Below are 24,614 nucleotides of genomic sequence, written 5' to 3' on the forward strand. Positions count from 1 at the left end.
ACGCCGGCTCCCTCGGCCAGTAAAGCTAGATGAGCGCCACAACCCCAGAGTGGGCCACGACTGGACCTAATGGTCAGGGGTCCCTTTACCTTTACAGTAATGGAGAAATGCAGTGACAAACCTAGACTGCATCTTAAACAGCAGAGATATCATCTTGCCGACAAAGTTCCGTATAGTTAAAGCTATGGTTTTTCCCAGTAGTGATGTATGGAAGTGAGAGCTGGACCAGAAAGAAGGCTGATCGCCGAAGAATGGATGCTTTTGAATTCTGGTGCTGGAGGAGACTCTTGAGAGTCCCATGGACTGCAAGAAGATCAAACCTATCCATTCTGAAGGAAATCAGCCCTGAGTGCTCACTGGAAGGACAGATCCTTCCATGTTTCAGCTTGTCAATATCCTTCTTAGATTGTGGTGCCCAGAACTAAACTCCAGGTGTGGTCCGACTGAGGCGGAATAGAGCGGTACCATCACTTCCCCTGGAAGTTGTAGAACTGCAACGTTGGGAGGGACCTCAAGTCATCTAGTCCAACCCTCTGCAATGCAGGAATTGCAATGCAAGAATCGCAGCTCGCTTGGTTCGAGCACAGCTCAGGCTCCGGCTTCCAAAAGGAGCAGGACCTTTTTTACAAAATGCATGCACTCACAACTTTTCTAAAAAAGAAAAATAAGAAACCACCTTGGCTGCCTGCCAGTTCTCCTCCCTCTTGCACCAGGGAGAAGAAAAGCTGAGGCTTAAAGTTGTCAAAGGGGCTTGTCAAGGCGAAACGGAGAGTGCCGAGATGCGGAGATAAACGGGGCTGCTGGAACATTTCTTGGTCCCATTCCAAGGGAAGCATTTTTCAAGCATTCGAGCAATCAGCCATGTTCGATAGCAATCAAGGGAAGTCGGGGGACGGGGGGAGAGAGACAGGCAGGAGATGGGCCAGCAAACAAAGGCGCTGGCGGGAAATTGCCGCCAAGAGCAAATGACTCTCCATCTTAACAAACTTGAGGTTTAGGAGAAAGGGAGTCTTGTTTGCCAGAAGGGCTAGATTCAAACATGCAACAAAACGGCCAGGCGTGAAGGAATTTGGAATTCAGTCTTTCAGACAGTGGGGAGTATGTAACATTTAAAAAAAAAATCTATAATTTTGAAAGATCTTCTCATGTAGAAATACAGCGTTTCAAGGAAGAGGTTCAGACTAAAATCTCTCTCCCTGATGTGCTCGCTTTCTGCTTGCAGGGAGGCTTAGGAAAGAACAGGAGGGAGCATTTGAGCCAGTGTGGTGTAGTGGTTAAGAGCGGTGGACTTGTAATCTGGTGAACTGGTTTCGCGTCTCCGCTCCTCCACATGCAGCTGCTGGGTGATCTTGGGCTAGTCACACTTCTCTGAAGTCTCTCTGCCTCACTCACCTCACAGGGTTTTGTTGTGGGGGAGGAAGAGAAAGGAGAATGTTAGCCGCTTTGAGACTCCTTCGGGTAGTGATAAAGTGGGATATCAAATCCAAATCCAAAATTCCCCACGTTACTGTGGTACACAGTCCACTCCATCACTGTATTGTTGTTGTTGTTTAGTCGTGTCCGACTCTTCGTGACCCCCTGGACCAGAGCATGCCAGGCACTCCTGTCTTCCACTGCCTCCCGCAGTTTGGTGAAACTCATGCTGGTAGCTTCGAGAACACTGTCCAAGCATCTCGTCCTCTGTCGTCCCCTTCTCCTTGTGCCCTCCATCTTTCCCAGCACCAGCGTCTTTTCCAGGGAGTCTTCTCTTCTCATGAGGTGGCCAAAGTCTTGGAGCCTCAGCTTCAGGATCTGTCCTTCCAGTGAGCACTCAGGGCTGATTTCCTTCAGAATGGATAGGTTTGATCTTCTTGCAGTTCATGGGACTCCCAAGAGTCTCCTCCAGCACCAGAATTCAAAATTGTTGTTCTTGTTAAGGCCCGAACCAATGGATTCAAGTTCCAAGAAAGGAGATTCCGACTAAACATCAGGAAGAATTTTCTGACAGCAGGAGCCGTTCGGCAGTGGAACGGACTCCCTTGGAACGTGGCGGACGCTCCTTCACAGGAGGTTTTTAAGCAGAGGTTGGACGGCCTTCTGTCGGGGATTCTTTAGCTGCATTGCAAGGGGTTGGACTAGATGACCTCTGGCGTTCCCTTCCAGCGCTGTGATTCACCCTCCCTCCCTCTTTTCCCTTTCCCTCAGGTGTTTGATGGCTGCTCCGTTGGGGGTGGGCTGTTCTTGCTGAGGAATTCCACAACGCAGACTGTTATGGATGTGTTTTGCCCATGAGGTATATAGGGGGGGCCTTGCCTCCCTCTCGCATTCCTTATTGCAAGCATCACAAGGAGAAATGGGACCACTGCAAAAAAAAAAAAAAGCCTGCCTGACAGCCAGGAATCAAAGAATAAGCCCCTTGGCAGCCCCTCCTCCTCCTCCCTCACAACTTTCCCCCAACTCTCTGCTCAGAGTTTGGGGGTCTTTTTTTCGCTCTTCTTGCTGACACGGGAACTGCAGCCGCTTGGCGATTCTTGCAGGAACAGCCTGGTCTGCCTGCAGCTTGGATGGTGTTTTATTATTGAAAAAGACCCAGTTGGAGAGAGGATCGAGCCCTTGGCCTCTGGGACAGATGAGGCCGCTGGACAAGGTTTTGCTGTTCATAGTGTTTTATCGCTACAGTGGCCAAGGATGTACCCACAAGCTCAGAGCAGGTAAATGGTGCTACTATCGCCTTTAATATCGCTCAGGGTTGGGTGGTTTCTTTCTCGACTCACTCCCAGCGAAGCAAATCGCCGCATTTTAGAAGTAGGAATTGGGGATGGGGGGTAGAAAATTGTTTCAGCGTGCTTTCAAAGGAAAGCCTACTTAATTCACACTACGCGAGCCAAAACACGCCGTGCTTTGACATTCGTGTTTCTCCAGATTTTGCAATGCTGTTCTCCAGCGAAGGAAGGTGTACAAAAATGCATGTAACAGGGTAAAGAATGCATAGAAATTCATATAATCGTGAAAAGAAGATAGCGAAAATGCATCTTGTTAGGGGAAAGGGCTTTGCAGAAATGTGTGCGTTATGCAAAATTCTGCGTACAGAAATGTGAATATTAGGATAAATTCACAACAAAATGCTGGTGGATTTCCAGGATGAGTTGTTGTTGTTTTAAAAAATGCAAACTGGTTTGGAAATGTGGAGGACTGATAGGACAAATGAGCAACTCGGAGGAACAAAAATCTACAGATTCACCAAGGACTAAAGGCAAGTTCTTATTAGCCCCTATTTGTTTCACTAGGGAGTTATGCACAGGGTTAAATCTCCTGTTGAAATCTGGGCGGCTTTAACACTGTAATTCTACACAGGGGAAACAAGTCCACATTGTCACTGAAGGGACTTTTGTCACTTGCTATCTTCTGGAACCTTCTGCATCTCTCCTCAGAAGTACACCCTACTGTGTTGAAAGGGGTTTGCTTGCTTGTTAAGCTACAGGGTTTCCCCCTGAAAGTGCAAGACTTTGGTGGGATTTTGTTGTTGGCTGTTTGTGCTAGCCTACGCAAAGCATCCTGATTGGTGCCAGTTGGTGGCGATGATGATGATGATGATGATGATGATGATGATGATGATAATGATCATAATCATAATCATAATCATAATCATAATTTATTATTTATACCTCGCCCATCTGGCTGGGTGGCTTCCAACAAAATATTAAAATACAATAGTCCGTCAAACATTAAAAGCTTCCCTAAACAGGGCTGCCTTCAGATGTCTTCTAAAAGTCTGGTAGTTGTTCTTATCTTTGACGTCTGGTGGGAGGGCGTTCCACAAGGCGGGTGCCACTACCGAGAAGGCCCTCTGCCTGGTTCCCTGGAACTTGGTTTCTCACAGTGAGGGAATTGCCAGAAGGCCCTCAGCGCTGGACCTCAGTGTCCGGGCAGAACAATGGAGGTGGAGACGCTCCTTCAGGTATACTGGACCAAGGCCGTTTAGGGCTTTAAAGGTCAGCACCAACACTTTGAATTGTGATTGGAAACGTCCTGGGAGCCAATGTAGTTTAACAGATGAATCTTGGATACGATGGAGATGTAAAAGATTTGGATTATTAGAAAAGATGCAGGAGGAAATAGCTAACAAGAGGACCCACAAAGGGGAGGAGGGAACTCCAGGAGATTTTTTTGGAATCTTGTGTTTATGTTGTATGTTGGATATGTGATTGTAAAACTGTAATTTGAAAAATGAAAAAATAAATAAATTCCAAAGCTGTGGATTTTCACAGGACATGAAATTGCTTTACTGAAACTTGCACACACACACATCCATAAATATCCCTGTGCACAGAGGAATGTTGGATATCTGCCCAATTCAAGATCTGGGTGGGATGAGAGGAAGAGCCTTCTGGATAACCTTCCATGACTTTGCTGCTCGCAGGCGTCTGGGTCATTAGTATGCATATAAAGTCAGGGTTGGGCCAAGAATGTAGACCCGTCTTCCCAAACCTCACACACCTTGTCTGGGTACCGCCCAATTCCACCTGCTGCAAATTGGGAATGTTCTGCTGCTGGGCCTAAATTCTATTACCTCTCACATAACACTAGAGCTCACACAGACATCCCCAAAAGCTGAATGCTGGGGAAGATAACAAGAAAGTACAACTTCACACAGCAGCTAGTTAACCTGCAGAACTCCCTCACACAGGAGGCAGGCATGGTCATCAACCTAGATGGCTTTAAAAGAGGATGAGGGAAATTTGTGGAGGAAAAGGCTATGAAGGAACATAAGGACATAAGAAGGGCCTGCTGGATGAGGCCAGTGGCCCATCTGGTCCAGCATCCTGTTCTTACAGTGGCCAACCAGATGCCCCAATGGGAAACCCACAAGCAGGATTCGAACACAAGACCCCTCTCCCCTCACTCTATGGCCTCTAGCAAGTGGTTGGCAAGGGCTGATGGGAGTTGTAGTCCAGAACATCTGGGGGGCATTCAGGTAGGCAAAGGCAGGCCTACAGAGCTTGATTCTCCTCCTCGATCTTATGAAGACATGCAGAGTGGGTGCTTTCTCGCGAGTAGGGGATGTTGGAGAATAAAAATGCGAGACAAAGGAGTGGAAATCGCTTTTTCTGCTTATTTGTCTCGTGTCTGGAACAGAAATTGAACCAGTAAATACAACTAGTTGCTTTCAAGATAGGTAACTGATGCCATCGCATAGCCCTGGCTTGCATAGTGTTTATTTTGCATTGAAATGACCTTGAATAACATAGGTAGAGATAAAGGTAAAGGGACCCCTGAGCATTAGGTCCAGTCATGGCCGACTCAGGTTGCGGTGCTTATCTCGCTTTATTGGCTGAGGGAGCCGGCGTACAGCTTCCGGGTCATGTGGCCAGCATGACTAAGCCACTTCTGGCGAACCAGAGCAGCACACGGAAACACCATTTACCTTCCTGCCGGAGCGGTACCTATTTATCTACTTGTACTTTGATGCGCTTTCAAACTGCTAGGTTGGCAGGAGCAGGGACTGAGCAATGGGAGCTCACCCCGTCATGGGGATTCGAACCGCCGACCTGCCGATTGGCAAGCCCTAGGCTCAGTGGTTTAAACCCCAGCACCACCTGCGTCCTGAATAACATAAGGACAACGTAATTGACGTAACTTCATGTTGGCATCCATCTGTCTTGAGACACAGCAGAATGCTCCTCCAGGGCATTAGCTGCACCCAAGTGACCTCCCTGGGCAGTGTGTCTGGAGGTCCTGGGCTGAATGGTCTCTTTAAATTTGAAGATGTGTATTTCTTTAAAGGCCAGAGCAAATAACATGACCTAGTTTTACAGCTGTGAATTAAGCTGTTGGGTATGGTATATAAAGAGCAGCCTGTAGCTCCCTCAGTACCCTGGTGGATGGGTCATGCTTATTGATATATTGTAATTTAGTGTAAAAGGAGTTTCTGTTTTTGTTGTTAAAACCTAGCAAAAGTTATTTTACGTTTCTTGAATGTGTGGTCTCCCCAGCACGCCTTCTGCTGCGCAACTAATCTGCAAATAGCCAAGAGACAAGACCCCCCTCTCAGCCTGGCTGATGTGGTCCAAAGGAAAGCAGAGCAAGACGTTTGGCACCATCTTGGCTGCAGAAGTTGCCGGAAGGAGGCGTATAAGACGTTATCCAACCATCTTAAGGACTCCATTCTGGATTCTGTGTAGAGCTTACTCTTTTCTTCTCCCAAAGATATTTCACAAGGCAGAGGAGATTTAGGATCAGAGTTTTCCTTCTACCCCTCCCCTAACACCCCATACACCTCTTTATGTAATTAATTATGTGACTTCAATAATTACATAAGTAATCTCATTTCTCCGCATCAGAAAAGGTAGTTTTGGACATGTTGCATTGCAGGGGGTTCAGGGTCGGATTTAGGTTTGATGAGGCCCTAAGCAACTGAAGGTAATGGGGCCTTTTATATGTCGGGCTGCCCTTTGTCAACAACAAATGGTCGCTGTTCTTTTGTGTTGAATATATGCTATATGGTAATTTATGGACCTAATAGGTATCTAAAGCCATTTGCACGTAACAAATAGGAGCCTACACAACACAAAACACTGTTGCTGTAGGTAAAGGTAAAGGGACCCCAGACCATTAGGTCCAGTCGTGACCGACTCTGGGGTTGTGGCGCTCATCTCGCTTTACTGGCCGAGGGAGCCGGCATACAGCTTCCGGGTCATGTGGCCAGCATGACTAAGCCTCTTCTGGCAAACCAGAGCAGCGCACAGAAACGCTGTTTACCTTCCTGCCGGAGCGGTACCTATTTATCTACTTGTACTTTGATGTGCTTTCAAACTGCTAGGTTGGCAGGAGCAGGGACCAAGCAACGGGAGCTCACCCCGTCGCAGGGATTCGAACCACCGACCTGCCAATTGGCAAGTCCTAGGCTCTGTGGTTTAACCCACAGCGCCACCCGCGTCCCTTTGCTGTAGGTAGGTTTTATTTTATTTGCTTTTTATCTTATATTTTGGAAATTTACATCCAGTGGGTTTTTCCTTCAAATTTTTTTGGGGCCCCCAAGAGAGTGGGGCCCTAAGCTACAGCTTGTTTAGCTTATACGTAAATCCGGCACTGAGGGGGTTGGACCAGATGACTCTAGAATTCTATGATTTTATGGTGGAGGATGAACTGCAGCAGAACGGAAACTGTGCTGCGTGTGATGAGTTCAGGGCAGAACAGAAAATGCCTTCTTGCATCCATGCAGTCAACCCAACATCCCCAGCAATGCCAAGAAGTGCATTTTAGCGTGTGCCAAGGAGAGGGCCTCTTTAAAAGCTCTTCCTTCAGCAGTTCTGTGCTGCCAGCTAGGGCATATCTCCCAGGATGGGGGAGAAATGAGTGTGGGCACCCCGTCCCCGAAATCTGGATTCTCGCCCTGTCTGTTTGAGAGCTGTGTTGCTAATTTCCCCCAGCCTCGCTTTCCAAAGATGTCTTTCCAAGATTCTGCCCTGGCTTGTTCCAGCTGTTTAGCCTGGACGGGTGCCAGAAGTCATTCTTCTCCGGATAAAACAGCAGAAAGGGCTCTTTGTGTATTTCAATGGCATATTAAGAAAAGGTGAGATTGGTCTTTCCAAAGCTGAAAACACTCTCATTCAAGGCACATTCAGCAGAGCCCAGGCTTAATCCCCTGCCTGGCAATCAGCAAAAGGGGACAAATTTATGAATGGCCGATGCAGCTTTCTGCAGAACCCCGTATTTTGCTCCGTATCGACACGGCTGGCACTGGGAGAGAAAGCCTTAAGTGGAAACATCTGTAGAATGGCATCCTCAAGAACCGTTTGCTAATGTGAGAAGTGGGTTGATGATTGAATAGAGGCCCCCCCGGATTTGTTAGATTGGAAACAAATTTGAAAATGAATCAAAGTTGGGGTGGAGGCTGTGATCGCAGCTGGCAGCGTTGTATGGGTGTGGAAAGAAATGCGTAGGAAAAGAAAATTGAACGCTGCTTTGGCTGATACGAGTTTCGGGTGTGCAAGGCGGTGGCGGTGGGGGACAGACGGACGGGGGACGGGACGATGACGACTGAGCAGAAATGCCCCTTGTCACTTCCTCAGGCAGTCATTAAGTTGGGGACGGGGCTTCAGGAGGTGAATAAAAAGTGGAATGAAAGCTGTCATGCTGGTGCTCTTGGCAAGTGGTTGCAGATCACACACACACACACACACACACACACACACACACACACTGCCACTGTGGCACAGAATAATAGAATTGTAGAATGGGAAGGGACCCCCCCAGGTCATCTAGTCCAACCCCACACAGTGCAGGAATTGAAATTAAATAATTCCTGACAGATGGCCATCCAACCTCTGTTTAAATGCCCCCATTGAAGAACCACCTTCCACGGGAGTCCGTTCCGCTGTCAAACTGTCTAAAATTAGCTTCTTCTCTATCAGAATCTGCTTTCTTGTAATTTGAATCCATTGGTTTGGTACGTCCCCTCTGGAGCAGCAGAAGACAAGCTCGCTCCATCTTCCATTGGACAACCCTTGAGATATTTTAAGATGGCTCTCGTATCTCCTCTCAGTCTTCTCTTTTCCAGGCTTAACATACCCAGCTCCTTCAACCATTCCTCATAAGGCGTGTTTTCAGACCCTTGGTCATCTTGGTTGCCCCCCTCTGCTTGTTCCAACTTGTCAATGTGCTTCTTAAATTGTGGCACCCAGAACTGGACACAGTATTCCAGGTGGGATCTCACAGAGGTAGAATACCATCACTTCCCTTGATTGGGACTCTACAGTTCTGTTGATGCAGCCTAGAACAGCATTAGCTATTTTTGCTGCTACATCACACTGTTGACTCATGTTCAGATTGTGGTCTACTAAGACCCCAAGATCCTTTTCACATGTACTGCTGGCAAGCCAGGTGCCCCCACTCTCAATTATTTATATTTGTACAGCTTGTTCTTCCTGCCTAAGTGTAGAACCTGACATTTGACCCAATTGAATTTCATCATGTTAGTTCTGGTCCAGCTGTCCAGTCTGTTAAGGTCATCTGGAATCTTGATTCTCTCTTTTGAGGTTTTAGCTGCCCCTCCCCGGTTTGTTGTCACCAGCAGATTTGATGAGCAAGCCTTCAGTTCCTTCATCCAAGTAATTTATGAAGATGTTGAACAAGGACCAATGAGCTCAGCTTCTCTTTGAAAGACTGGTGGGATTCGTTGTTCCAGTTGGGCAGGGATTCTTCCAGGCTTGACTGAAATGCTAATCTGAAATCGTTTCCTCCTTCTTCTAAACTTGGACCAAAGAGTTGTTTCGGTGGTGGTGTGCTTTTGCATTCAGGCACAACAATAGATACTTGGGTCAAAGAATGAGTCGATGACACAGAGGAGTTGCCAGTCAAATCCTGCTTGGTCGATGCCTCTGAACAACTCTGGCAAGTTTGCTGCGGGTGCTGGATTACAAAGTCAGGCTTTCAATCTTCTTTTATTGATCAGACCTTGCAAAGGGTTCTCACTCACATACACCTTGTTCTTTCTTCTTAACATCAATAGGCAGTTTGTGGCCTCTCCAGAAGTGGATTGATAGCAATTTGCAAACAAATACTGTATTTTTCGCTCCATAAGACGCACTTTTTTCCTCCTAAAAAGTAAGGGGAAGTGTCTGTGCGCCTTATGGAGCGAATGCGTGGGCCCTAGAGCTGAATTGCCCAGGGGCAAAAAGCAGATCGTGCTTTTTTTTTTTTTAGAAAGAGGGAAGGGGCTGTTGAAATGAAGCCGCTGAGCAGCTGATCGGCAAGTGATCGGGAGGAAGATAAGGGACTCTAGAGGTAAAGGAGGCTGCCTGGGAGGGGGGAGCTAAAGACAGTGAACTTGCAAGGAGAGGAGACAGGAATACTAAAACAAGCAATGAGGAGAGAAATTAGAAGAAAAGGAGGAGCAAAAAACTGCTCCAGCTAAGGCAAAGACACTAAGGTAAACAAGAGGGAAGGGGGTGTTGAAACAAAGCCGCTGAGCAGCTGATCGGCAAGCAATCGGGAGAGAGGTAAGGGACTCTAGAGATAAAGGAAGCTGCCTGGGAGGGGGAGGTAAAAGCACATGGATCCTCAGGATTTTTGCATTGGGTCACCCCAAATTCACCATCAGATCACACAGCATGTCCATGGCTACAGCCTGCACCAAAAAAATCACCCACCCACTGTTTCGTGGGGCCACAATGGCGCAAAAACATGGTTACAATGCATGGATCCACATGGATCCTCAGGATTTTTGCATTGGGTCACCCCAAATTCACCATCAGATCACATGGCATGTCCATGGCCTAGCTAGCAAGGCCAGAGCTCAGCGATGATGGGAGTTGTAGTCCAACAACATCTGGGGACCCACAGGTTGAGAACCGCTGAAATAAATGAATGCAGGGGAGCTTTCCTAAAGGGATGTGTGCTCAATCCCCAAAACAGTGTGTAGGAAATATCATGGAATATGTAAGAATGCATCTTGACCCTGCATTGCATTTCCAGCAAACCCTGCTCCACTTAGAAGCTTATGAGCAGGGCATGAAGGCAAAACCAGGAGCATAAAAACACAAGCCCAGATCAAAGGAAGTCCTTCACACAGCACATAGTTAAACTGTGGCACTGAAGAAGGCAGTGATGGCCACTAACTCACATAGCTTTAAAAGAGGTTAATACAGATTCATGCAGAAAGCTATAAATGGCTACTAGTCCTGATGGCTTTGCTCTACCGCCACAGTCGGAGGCAGATGTGCCAACTCTAGGGAGCTGAGATGTCTTTAGCCCCTTGTATATTTGTTGGAGGGATGCGGGTGGCGCTGTGGTCTAAACCACTGAGCTTAGGGCTTGCCGATCAGAAGGTCGGCGGTTCGAATCCCTGTTGCTTGGTCCCAGCTCCTGCCAACCTAGCAGTTCGAAAGCACGCCAGTGCAAGTAGATAAATAGATGCCACTGCGGCGGGAAGGTAAACAGTGTTTCCATGCGTTGCTCTGGTTTTGCCAGAAGCGGCTTAGTCCTGCTGGGCCACATGACCCGAGAAAACTGTCTGCAGACAAATATCAGTTTCCTTGGCCTGTAAAGCGAGATGAGCACCGCAACCCCAGAGTCATTCACAACTGGACTTAACTGTCAGGGGTCCTTTACCTTTTTATATTTGTTGGAAGGGGGCCGGGCTTTGCAGCATCAGTGGCCAGCTCTTCTAGAGTGCTCAGCCTCCCCCAGGGCTTTTTCCAAGCAAGCAGAGACTGTGCCTACATGCAACCAACCTCTCTCCCACCCTTTTCATGCCTCTTCTGGTTCTGGGAGACAAGTGGGGAGGGGAGCTTGTCGCGGCAAGAGGGGGAGAGACCCATGACTCTTCACTGGCCGAACTCATCTTTGCCTCTTGGTCTCCTTCCTCTTCCTGCTTCAGCTTCTGCCTTTGATTCTGGACTTCTCTCTTCCACAGGCTCTCCCAGCTCACCAAGCCCTGTTACCTCTACAGCCTCTGACACATCCTCTTCCCAGTCTTCTCCCTCCAACCACTCACCATCGTCCCACCACCACTGCTCCGGCTCTGAGCCCTCTTCCCTTAGGGGGCTCCCTAGCCGGTTCCTACCACCATTCCTCTGCGTCCAACCAGTCCTTGACCGCTAGGCTGAGAGGCAGGGACTGGACTGAGGTCACCCAGTGAGCTTCATGGCTGAGTGTGTTTTTGAACCCTGTCCTCCCAGGTCCTAGTCCGTCACTCTAACCACTACACCACACTGCCTTCTTATGTCCTTTAGGACAGCAGGGAGAGAGGTCTTCCCCGAACACAGGGTATTATTGGAACTCTTGTTCCCCTCCTCCTCCTGCTCATTCCAGCGCAGGATCCAAGCAGGCAGCCCAGAAACCAGCTCGGGGCAAATTTGTGCATGATCACATCCTCTCAGCAAACGCGGCTGTCAGCTTGAGTGAGTGGAAATGTCATTTTTACAATCAACCCCGGAGCCACGATTCAAGCGATTCTATCCGACTTAGTTATTTGCTTTCGCTCTCCAGTGGAATAAAAAAACCTTGTGTGGGATTTGCCAGGCCTGGGATTCAGGCTTCGTCTGCTCAAAAGCTAGGAGAGAATATTCTGGCAGATCTTGAGGCTGCCACACACACCCTCGATTTTCTCCCCAGGCGAATGCTCCACAGGTGCTCCCGCTGACGAAAGTGTACACCTGGTTTGAAAACAAAATGGCGGCCTGTCGCAGCCTGTGTGTAACTCTAGCCTTTTGTCTCTGGATTCCAGACGCAAGCTTTTGCCTACCTGTTGCCAGCTGTTCTGGCTGGGGCTGAAGGAAGTTGTAGTTCAAAACATCTGGAAGTCACCAGGGTGGTGAAAGCTGCTCTAAACACAGCTGGTGAGGAGGACCCGACTATCAATGGCTGCTAGCCAGCGTGACTGCGGACACTATCAGAGACAATATGTCTCCGAATTCCAGTTGTTGAGAATTGCAGATGCGGAGATTTCTGCTGTTGCTTTCAGGACCTGCTGTTGGGATTCCTGCTGGGATATCTGGTTAGCTACTGAGAAAGCCACTTCTGCCCTTTGGAGGAGGTGGAGTTGAGGGCTTCACGGCTCAGCCCCGCGCGATTGAGGGGATTCCCAGCCATGTCACCTCCTGGCCAGCCAATCGGCTGGCTCTGGGGGTGTGGCCTGCCTTATTTAAACCAGGACGCGGCTGGGGATCTCCCTCTTTTCCCGCCTGCCAGCTGTTCCTGCTTTTCCCACCCTTCTGCCCTATAAGGTTTTCGTTCCTTGACCTTGCTATGGACCTTGGTTGGTCGCCATTGAGGGGCCTGGTAGGAATTTTTCCACTTGGCGAATTGGCACCAGCCACTTGGTTTTCACTTACCTCGTAGCAAATCGTCACAACTTTCTTGGCATTGGCGGTTAGGCATTGGTATAATTCTGTAGATGGAAGAGGGGAGGTAATGCCATCACCTGCCACACATATTGAAGGGTAGTTCGATAAAGGATTCCCGGGGGGCGTGGCCCCGTCCGAAGCCTGGGGAGGTGGGGGCCTAAGTCACACCCCCTATCGGTGACCCTGGGGGGGTTCCTAGTTGATGTGCATCAGCAGGACTCGCCCAATGGTGGTTAACCGGACTTCAAGCGGACTGGCTGAAGTCGGATATAGTCGGTTAGGACCAATGCCTAAGCCAATACCGCTCATCACCTGTAACCAATAAAGCTGTGGCCTTATTTAGCCCATTAACCTTTATAATTGTGTCATGTGTCATTATTTCCACGGGGAGGGGGGGGGGACTCGCCACACAACTAGACTAGATGGGCCTTTGTCTAGCAGGACAAATTCAGCATTTTTGGACTAAGCCTTGGGATAGGGGTAGGCTTGTGGTTCCTTCTTCCGCCGCTCTTTAAGAGTCATGGCACAAAATGTTTGGAAACAATCTTAACACTACAATGTGCTAACTGTGAGGAAGCCGCCCAAGGTCAGGATATTTAGCAAGGTACAACATAGCTGCCTTGTGGGATATATTCGGGAGGAGAAAAGACTAAAGAGTAAATTGTACACAAATGAGGAGTGGAGTCCCTAAGGCAGTTGGATGGCTCCTTGTATGCCCCCTTCTGGCAACTCCTGTAGCCAAGCTGGTGCCAAACGTCTTGCTCTGCTTTCCTTTGGACCACATCAGCCAGGCTGAGATGGGGGTCTTGTCGTCTGGGCATCCCTGCATCTCCAGACACACCACCCAGGCTTGCACCCCTATGAGGTGACTTTGGTGCTGCTGATGCAGTAAAAATAATGCGGGAAGCAGGAGTTACAAGTGTCTCTGCAGCCACAGCAGCCGCTGTGAGTCTCCAGCAGTTTGGCTTTGCCCCCAGAGGCACACTACGTTGTCTCTCGAGACAGACGGGTGCCAACAAATCTGTTCCGGAGTTTCTGCCAGCCCTCCAGAGAAGTTATTTTTGGATAGGAGAAAGGGAAAGGAGGTTTTGCTGAGCAAGCAGAGGTTGCTGAGCGAATGGAGCAGCTTGGTTGGATGCAGCCCATTACACCAGGGGAAATTTAATGGGTAATATTAAAATACTTTCAGAGAAGTTTGCACTAAGATGCAGATGAGTTTTCACGAGGATTAAAAAATCTTAAGCTTGCACTTAAGACCTGGAAAGTGAGAGAAGCTGAAATGGATAAATTTGCGTATCTCTACCAAGTCAATTATAAGGGACGTGGGTGGCGCTGTGAGTTAAACCACAGAGCCTAGGACTTGCCGATCAGAAGGTAGGCGGTTCGAATCCCCGCAACAGGATGAGCTCCTGTTGCTTGGTCCCAGCTCCTGCCAACCTAGCAGTTCGAAAGCACACCAGTGCAAGTAGATAAATAGGTACCACTCCGGCGGAAAGGTAAACGGAGTTTCCGTGCACTGCTCTGGTTCGCCAGAAGCAGTTTAGTCATGCTGGGCACATGACCCGGAAGCTGTAAGCTGGCTCCCTCGGCCAATAAACGAGATGAGCACCGCAACCCCAGAGTCGGTCACAACTGGACCTAATGGTCAGGGGTCCCTTTACCTTTACCAAGTCAATTCTATGAACAAGCTAAACTCTTCTCAAAACTTGAGAATGTTTGCACCGTCCCTGAATTAATGCTGCACTGCTGCTATCCTCCTTTTGGCTGAAAGAGAGATTTGGTGTTGTCATTTTAAAGAAATGTTTTTAATGAGTTTTCAACGAGTGTTTCTCAAATGCTAAAGATCTGGTTCTGTTCTCTCGCAGCTGACTTCACTTGGGAGCAAAGCGTACTCAGGCCAACATAACATTATATAGGGTGTCAGGGTGACTTTTACAGAGCCCTATAAAAACAGAGGGAGAGCTGGCCCCAATAACCATTTGCAAGGAGCAATAAAAGATCAAGGGCATTGCTCAGATGCCATCTGAAGCCCTTCTGTTTGTTGAAATGGTTCCCATTCCCCAACGGATTTTGCTTTTCATTTTTTTTTTTTGCAACTCTTAAAATGCCCTTCCCTTTTGCCTCAATGGAAGCTGAAACAATAGAGGGTCCTTTGGCACCTTAAAGATTTATTACGGCATAAAATTTTGTGGGGCAGAGTTTGCCTTGTCAGATGCATGAAGTAGTCACCTGAGTGTGTATGTGTGTGCATTATATGTTCAGAAAGAAGAAGAACTGTTGGTTTTATAAAATGAGTTCCAATGGCTAAGCAATGAAGGAGGCATAAGAAGTTGCAATCAGTATGGATATGATTTGGTTCCTGCCAGTAGAGGCTGGTGATGCTGTGGCACTTAGCATCACCACAGCTTACCAGGAGGGGGTGAGGTCTGTATGGTGCAAGCAGATTGGCTCCACCGGTGTGTTTGCACCGCAACAACCTCACCACCAATGGACCTTCCCCTTCCCAGTAAGCTACAGCAATGCCCCTGTTGGGAGGTCAGGTAAGGACCACTGCATTGCACCGCTGACCTCTACTGGTGATTAAGAGGCACAGCAATGTCCATGTTGCAAATTGGTGTGGAGAACCAGGAGCTAAATGTGGTTCTCCAAGTCTTCTTGGAGGACCCAGTAGTGATGTATGGAAGTGAGAGCTGGACCAGAAAGAAGGCTGATCGCCGAAGAATTGATGCTTTTGAATTCTGGTGTTGGAGGAGACTCTTGAGAGTCCCTTGGACTGCAAGAAGATCAAACCTCTCCATTCTTAAGGAAATCAGCCCTGAGTGCTCACTGGAAGGACAGATCCTGAAGCTGAGGCTCCAAGACTTTGGCCACCTCAGGAGAAGAGAAGACTCCCTGGAAAAGACCCTGATGTTGGGAAAGATGGAGGGCACAAGGAGAAGGGGACGACAGAGGACGAGATGGTGGGACAGTGTTCTCAAAGCTACCAGCATGAGTTTGACCAAACTGCGGGAGGCAGTGGAAGACAGGAGGGCCTGGCGTGCTCTGGTCCAGGGGGTCACAAAGAGTCGGACACGACTAAACAACAACAACAACAAGTCTTCTCTATCCAACACTCGGTTGGGACTTTCCCTGGGCCATGCTGCCAAGGGCACTTCACAGCCAAAGGAATGCCCACGGCACATGGCCAGGTCTTTATTGTGAGAGATAACACAGTAGCATCTACAACTCTTGAGATCTAGGCACACCAATCTCATGGCTAGGCAGCTATTCCCAGGTCCGCGCTGCATGGAGCAGTTGCAGCGACAGGGGGCATGTCCCCTCCACCAGTTTGCATACCTTCCCCCTATGGTCTGCATTCATGCAGCCAGAGACTGTGCCTGCGGGGAAACTTTCTCTACTCCTCCCTTTTCAATCCACCCCTGGTTCTGGGGGACAGTGGGGAAGCACATGCACCTTCACTTCCTTGACCTGCTTCTTCCTTTTCTCCTGACACATCTTATTCTCCACCCTCCAACTCTGAAGCTCCCTCTGCCTCTTGCTTCCAGGCTGGTACAGTTCCCCACAAACCACTAGCCTCCTCTCCCAAATTAGACCCCAGCTCCCTTTCTCCCAGTGCACACTCAGCAGTGTCCTGCTGTTCCCTGACACATGCCACTTCACCAGTCTTGTTCCACCCTCTGGACCCCTTGTGGAGGAGGAACATGAAGAAGAAGAAGAAGGAGGAGGAGGAGGAGGAGGAGGAGGAGGAGGAGGAGGAGGAGGAGGAGGAGAGCAGGAGGAGAGCAGGAGGAGTTTGTATTTGATATCCTGCTTTGTCATTACCCTAGAGGTAAAGGTAAAGGGACCCCTGACCATTAGGTCCAGTCGCAGATGACTCTGGGGTTGCGGCGCTCATCTCGCTTTACTGGCCGAGGGAGCTGGCGTACAGCTTCCAGGTCATGTGGCCAGCATGATTAAGCCACTTCTGGCAAGACCAGAACATGGAAACGCTGTTTACCTTCCTGCCAGAGCAGTACCTATGTATCTACTTGCACTTTGACGTGCTTTCGAACTGCTAGGTTGGGCAGGAGCAGGGACCGAGCAACGGGAGCTCACCCCGTCGCGGGGATTCGAACCGCCGACCTTCTGATCGGCAAGCCCTAGGCTCTGTGGTTTAACCCACAGCGCTACCCGCGTCACTACCCTGAGGAGTCTCAAAGCGGCTGACACTCTCCTTTCCCTTCCTCCCCCACAACAAACACTCTGTGAGGTGAGTGAGACTGAGAGATTTCAGAGAAGTGTGACTGGCCCAAGGTCACCCAGCAGCTGCATGTGGAGGAGTGGGGAAGCGAACCCGGTTCACCAGATTACGAGTCCACCGCTCTTAACCACTACACCACACTGCACCACCCAGATGGTGGGCGCAGGGTCCAGGTTTGTTCCAATGGGAAGATGTGATCCTTGAGAGGTCCTGAGCCATTCAAGGATTTATAGATCTAAACAAGGCCCGGAACTGTGCCCAGAAACAGACCACTAGCCAGTAGGGGCTGTTGTAACAAACCCTCTTTTTTCTGTTGCAGAAACTTGACTTTGCGGTCTTTCCAATGACACCTCTGTCCCAAGAGGGGTTTCTACAGTAGGAAGATGAAAGCATCGTGTGTTGAGTTCCTCCTCCTTCTGGCAGCTATTGCAGCCCAGTACAAAGCATCAACTCCACCAGAAGGTATGCTCAGACCTCCTCAGGTGTGGCAGGCAAAGCAAAACAGACAGAATCAGCTATCCTTATCTGTGAGATGCTGGTGTGTTCTCAGGGGGCGGGGGCGGACGTATTTGCTATGCGATTCTTTCCTCGGGGAGACTCGCTTGGTTCCCCCCACCCCAATCTCGCTGTATGGAAAAGTCTGGGGAATGTGGACCCAGCAACACGAGTCTTGAAGATCATGGAGATCAGCTTTTGCCCTGGACATTGCGTTGTATCCAACGCAAGATCCATCGCATCCTGGTTACTGTCTCTTCGAGCTCCTGCCGTCGGGACGGAGATACAGGACGATGAAGACAAGAACGAGCTGTCTTAAGAACAGCTTCTTCTCCAGAGCGATCTCGGCCCTGAATGGGAAGCCTGGACTTTGAAAGTCATCTAATCTTCCTTGCTGTACTATACTTTATTGTTTTAATTAGTGTTTTTATGGAGCAGTCAAGTAATTTCGTTGTCCCTGAGAGGGGGCAATGACAATAAAGATATTATTATAAAAAAAAAAGTACGTTCTACACAGAGTAGAACTGTTGAAGCTCATGAACCCAAGCCAGTCGTGCCCATTCATTTAAAAGGGGCCTACTCTGAGTATGTCCAGCACTGGATTGTCTTATTAGCCTTACTGATTGCTTGACTGACCTACTATGGTTAGGATTTATTTATTTGCTTCAGTGGTTCTGTGGCAATCGGTTTCACTGTAAACCGTGTTGGGCGCCTGCTGAGAAGGTGATCTAGAAAGGAAAGGAGGAATAATAGAATCATAGAATTGTGGAGTTGGAAGGGACTCAAGGATAATAATAATAATGATGATGATGATGATGATGAAATATTATTTATACCTCACCCATCTGGCTGGGTTTTCCCAGCCACTCTGGGCGGCTCCCTACAGAATATTAATGTCAGTGTTTGAAAAAAGCAAAGGTCCCGATTTCCTTTGTCCCCTCAGCCTGGTCCTTGGACCCTTGTCTGTATAAAGGAGTCCACGAGAAGTGTGTCCTTGCAGAGTATTTTCTGCTTTTATTCTTAAGGGCCTTTATCTGCAAAACGACCAACCAGCTGTACACACATCAACACTACCAGCTTTCATCAACCAATCCACACCAAACACCAACACTGACCACTGTATATATACAGGTACAATTAAGTGAAAGGTTTCATGAGTCATTGTAGGCCGCTGACTCATGCTGACATTAAAGAAACAGCGGCCAATTTTTAGCCATGACAATTAATAATAATAATAATAATAATAATAATAATAATAATAAAGCGATAAAACATCAAACATTAAAAACATCCCAATACAGGGCTGCCTTCAGGTGTCTTCTGAATGTCAGGTAGTTGTTTATTTCCTTGACATCTGATGGAAGGGCGTTCCACAGGGCGGGCGCCACCACCAAGAAAGCCCTCTGCCTGGTTCTCTGTAACCTCCACTTCTCGGAGCTGGACCTCAGTGTCCGGGTTGAACGATGGGGGTGGAGACGCTCCTTCAGGTATACAGGGCCAAGGCAATTTAGGGCTTTAAAGGTCAGCACCAACACTTGTCAAATCCTTTCCAAGGCAGGAATCATTTGTGACCCACCAAGCTAAAGACCAATGACTTATTCCAAATAACCTGAGGCTCTCAGGCTCTCGCCTTTAATTCTGTTCTGCTTCTGGTGGTGATGCCAAAGGATTGGCCCCTGCCCCCAGCCCTCTTGCAAAAGCGTGGGGCACCCCTCTGCCCCTGAAGTGAACTGGAGTAATTTAGGCCTCCAGAGCTTTAGGTGGGTGGGCAGAGACACGTTCCTCAACTCCCTACTTATTATTCCTAGCATCTGGCACCCTGAAGCATTCAGAAGGCTGGACACCCATAAGGATGACCCTCGGATCCCCCCCAAAAAGGGTAGCCAGCCCTATTCCAGAGCACGCCTTTGAATCTTGGGACGCCTGTCAAAAGAGCGAAAGGGAAGCTTTGGCGGCCACTCCAGAACTCACACATATTAAATTCCAAACTGTCAATTAAGCCAATATACTTGACTATAATGCTGTTTAATTCAGAGCCGGGAAGGGGGCCATAAATCAGCGCCTGCGAGTGTCCCTGCCAACCTTTTGATTTATGAAACCGGGTAATCTAAGAGGCGCGAGGAAATTCTCAAATAAAATCATATTCCCCCCTCATGATTAATATAGCTGTCTCGAGTTGGCGTTATTTGTGGCAGGAGGGGGGCGGCCTACAGGGGCTTTAAAATGCATGGTGCGATTCTTTGTGGCGCGGAGTAAAATAGAGAATGGGTTGGAGGGGCTGGGGTCCACAAGGATGAGCGCGGAGTCCCCTTTTTCAGGCAGTTGTTATTCCTGCATTGCGTGGGGTTGGACTAGATGACCCAGGGGTTCCTTCCAAAGCTCTATGATTCTATGATTTCCAAGTAGAGCAAGGGGTGGGGGGTGGTTAACCCTGCCTGAAATCTCAGAGAGCTGCTGCCAATCAGTGTATTATTATTTTTAATTTTTATTGGAATTTTATTTACAACATAACACAAAATCCCCAGCCCCTCCCAATACACAAATCCACCCTTATTAAATGTGAACATAACATAAAGTGAGCATAACATACAACAATTATTGTTGTTTAGTCGTTTCGTCATGTCCGACTCTTCGTGACCCCCTGGACCACAGCACGCCAGGCACCCCTGTCTTCCACTGCCTCCCACAGTTTGGTCAAACTCATGCTGGTCTCTTCGAGAACACTGTCCCACCATCTCGTCCTCTGTCGTCCCCTTCTCCTTGTGCCCTCCATCTTTCCCAGCATCAGGGTCTTTTCCAGGGAGTCTTCTCTTCTCATGAGGTGGCCAAAGTCTAGGAGCCTCAGCTTCAGGATCTGTCCTTCCAGTGAGCACTCAGGGCTGATTTCCTTCAGAATGGAGAGGGTTGGCAGTCCATGGGACTCTCAAGAGTCTCCTCCAGCACCAGAATTCAAAAGCCTCAATTCTTTGGCAATCAGCCTTCTTTATGGTCCAGCTCTCACTTCCATACATCACTACTGGGAAAACCATAGCTTTAACTGTACAGACCTTTCTTGGCAAGGTAATGTCTCTGTATAGTTAAAGCAATGGTTTTCCCAGTAGTGATATATGGAAGTGACAACAATACAAACAACCAAATAAAAGACTTCCTTCATCCTGTATCTGGCCTCCTTCTTTACTTCTTATAAACTGTGTCCTTTATGAATAATTATTAAGATTTTTCCTAATTATAACTTAAATATCCACAAAGTCTCCTGCAGACATTAATTGAAACAAGTCCAGGTATGTATTTTAGGGCACTGTTTTGTGAAGTATTCTCTGTGTTTTCCCCATGCTTTTTGAAACTCTTTTCTATCTCCCCCTCCCAATAAATTTTTATTATTTTCTTAACACAGTCTTATACAGTACATCAAATCACATATATACTTTTAGCTCTGCCAAGCTTGTGACTTCCCTTCAACAGGTATTCCTTATTCCTTTGGAATCAAGCATTTTAATATTAAACCTCTTATCTGTCCTTACATTGTAGGAGTTATTTCAGTCCTGCCAGTGTTTTTAAAATTGTACAATTGTCCTTTAAATACACAATAAATTTACTCCAACTTTCTTGGAATCTCTGGTTGTCCTGATCCTGAATTCTGCCGGTCATTTTCGTCTGCCACTCCGCAATGGTAGGAATTTATTGTAGTTTTCAATTTTGGGCCAGCATGTTTCTTGCCGCATAAATAATTTTTGGTCCGATTTCTTGATCTGTTTCCCCATCAAGCCCAGCAAGAAGGCTTCTAGTTTTTGGGGGAAAGTATATTTAAATATTTTCTTAAGTTCATTATAGATCACTGCTTGCTAAAAACTGGAAAAAAGAAACTGTGCCAACAAAAAAAGGAATGAAAAGCATCTATCATGCTTTTTGAAACTCTTGTCTAGCGTGGCCTCTAATTGCCCTCTGTTAATCTAGCCAGTTCAATATAATCTAACAGTTTGTCTTGCCATTCTGTTTTTGTTGGCACAGTTTCTTTCCCCCCCAGTTTTTAGCAATCAATGTAGACAACACTGAGTGAGATGGATCAATGGCCTATAAGGCAGCTTTCTATGTTCCTCTTTGGAGAGGGGGCCGTAGCTCAGGGGACACAGAACCTGCTCATAGCTGTCAACTTACAGATTTGAAAATAAGGGAACAGCAGTCTTAAAAATAAGGGATCAGCAGCCAAAATAAGGGATTTTCCCAGCACAGGTATGTTCGACTTCTGAGTCCCTCTGAGCCAAAGGCAGAAAGCCCAGCCAGCAGCCAAACAAAGCCTCAAGTGGTGGTTCCCACAGTACTGGAAGACACAAGAACTACCCACACTGGAAGAATGGCAGACCAAGGTGATTGACTACATGGGACTGGCGGAGATGACTGGCAGAATTCGTGACCAAGGGAGAGAGACGGTGGAAGAAGATTGGAAGAAATTTAAAGTTTATCTCAAGAACTGTTGCAAAATTAATGAGTGCTAAAATGTTTTGGGTCAGGTAAAACAGAATTGCGGGGACAAATAATTGGATATGAGAAAAAGGATTCAAAGGGAAAAAAAGTGTTATAAGTTGACATTGGGGCTTGCTGGAAAAATTTAAAACAGGGATGCAGAAAGGGGAGGTATGAGGAAGTCGATGAAAGAAGGTTTAAGAAAAAATGTGAAGAAATTATACATGTTTATATGTTTGTTTGTTTTTGTATTGTTTTGTATTGTCTATTATTATGTGTTAAAAAACCAATAAAAATTTTATTAAAAAAAAAGTGGTGGTTCCCACAGTGCAGCAACCCGGCAAAGGGGATGCAGCAAGGAAAACCACTGTCACCTCTCCGCTGGGAAGCGCTGAGCAAAGGCGAGTCCCCAGGCAATGCGACCAATTTGATCGGCACAAGGCATGCAAGCTCCACACTCCAGTCATTCTTAGACTCCTTGTTGGGTGAGCAACGCAGCCAAGCAACACATTTGGAGACTCCCTCCTCCCTGGCCGGCAGGGAGGGAGGGAGAGGAGCTGCTTCCTTTGAAACCCGGGATATTTAAGGGACATCATCAATAAGGGACAGCAGCAGGACATAGCGCTGGGATAAGGGACTTTCCCACCAAATAAGGGACAGTTGACAGCTATGCACCTGCTTTGCATGCAGAAGGTCGAAGGTTCAATTCCCGGCATCTCCAGGTCGGGCTGGGGGTGACCTCTGCCTGAATCCCTGGAGAACCACTGCCGATCAGTGTAGACAGTACTGAGTTAGATGGACCAATTCCTGACTCGGTATAAGGCAGCTCCTCACGTGCCTAACAGTCACCGTGATCAAAACGTGTATGGGACAGGTGACAGCTGCCAGGGCAACTGGGCAGGGAGGTATCCAGGTCTCCCTGCCATTTAATAGAGCCACTTTTGCCTTGCGGCTACAGCAGGCAGCAGCTGACATCACATAAACGCCGTTTAAAGCAATGACAAAGCATTTTCCAGTTCTGAAAGTGCTTAATCTATTCTAATTGGATTTTGCTGTCTGGATGAATGATCTTTCGTGGGCAGAATCCAGGTGAAATCGGCTCCACTGGGGAATCTGCGTTTTTTTAAAAAAATATGTAATTTTGCTCCTTTCCTTTGGGGGGGATGAAAAAATTCTTTATTGAAATTCATTCATGCAATTACAGATTTAACTTCACACACACACACACACACACACACACAAACTTAAATTAGTTTAACTTAGAATGTTAATTTGACCTCCTAATTCCACTTAGATATCAGCTAAGCTAAAATCATATAATGGTACATAAAATAAAACAAAACAATAACAACATACTGAAGTAAAATAAATATAGACTTCCCATCATTTCACGATATAGCTGACATTTGTGATTTTGTATGTACTTATTACCTTACATTCAATATACTTTCTAATACTGTCTTACAACCTAGCGTACCGATTTTCCTTTATTTCTTAATGCTATGTACACAAGGGTCATTCAGACACTGCCATAGATAATATGTCGCTGTTATTTTTTTTTGTAAGTATCTCTTAAACCTTTCCCATTTTTGAGGAAATAATTGTTTGGTGTTACCTCTTTACCTATTTCTTCCTTTCCAATCTCACTCTGGTTGGTTTTTTTAAGAGTCAAGGCTTGTGGAAACTGACCCAGCTTTTTTTAATGGGCTCCCACATTTAGCTGAGGGGCGAGGGATCCTTTTCCACATCCCTTTCTTTTGACATTTTCTTTATTTGCTTATCTCATAACCTGGGGTCACTTGAGGTCACACCTGCAGCCTACATTCAAAGCACTCTTATACTAGTCATGGGTTTCCATCCATCCTATAAACTCTCAACACCATTGATAAACAGGATTCTTAGAGGAGGGAAGCCATGATGATAAAAATGGCACAAAAGCGCTTTAAATGTATTGTGCGGATGTGGCCAGGATATCCAGAGGTTCTACTAGGAATTATAGGTACAGTGGTACCTCTGGTTACGTACTTAATTCGTTCCGGAGGTCTGTTCTTAACCTGAAACTGTTCTTAACCTGAAGCACCACTTTAGCTAATGGGGCCTCCCGCTGCTGCCACCACACGATTTCTGTTCTCATCCTGAAGCAAAGTTCTTAACCCGAGGTACTATTTCTGGGTTAGCGGAGTCTGTAACCTGAAAGGTATGTAACCTGAAGCGTATGTAACCCGAGGTACCACTGTACTGATATACCAAAGGAACAGAAAAGATTGTTTACGTATGTGACAACAGCTGCACTGATGTTACTAGCCCAGAGATGGAAGGAAAATGAAAAGAATGGCAAACCAAGTTGATGGACTACGCCGAAATGGCAAAATCAACAGTGAAGCTCAGAAATCAAGAAGTCAAGAACTTTAATAAGGAATGGGGAATTTTTATAATTTATTTACGAGACCACTGTAAGCAGCTTAAAACATCAGCAGGATTTTAACCACACTTGTAAAGTGTGGATAATTTAGAAGGATTAAACATTTGGATAAGTACTGATATGCAGTTGTAAATAATAATATCTTTAGGACCCATGGAAGGGATAGGGG

The 24,614-nt window shown here is 47.2% G+C and overlaps 1 protein-coding gene across 1 annotated transcript in view; it reads left to right on the forward strand.

The window, feature by feature from the left end:
* Positions 1-2,626: 2,626 nt before the first annotated feature.
* LOC310744057 (collagen alpha-1(VII) chain-like) overlaps positions 2,627-24,614 on the forward strand; it is a gene marked incomplete at its 3' end in the record, with an annotated part of 50,354 nt that continues 28,366 nt past the window's right edge. The window contains exons 1-2 of the mRNA XM_083574800.1: positions 2,627-2,690; positions 17,387-17,529. Coding sequence (XP_083430926.1) covers positions 17,451-17,529 — 79 coding nt within the window. The 5' untranslated portion in view covers positions 2,627-2,690; positions 17,387-17,450. The remainder of the gene's footprint in view (positions 2,691-17,386; positions 17,530-24,614) is intronic.

Source organism: Podarcis filfolensis, assembly GCF_964270895.1.
Source record: "Podarcis filfolensis genome assembly, chromosome: 10".
NCBI classification, from domain to species: Eukaryota; Metazoa; Chordata; class Lepidosauria; order Squamata; family Lacertidae; genus Podarcis; species Podarcis filfolensis.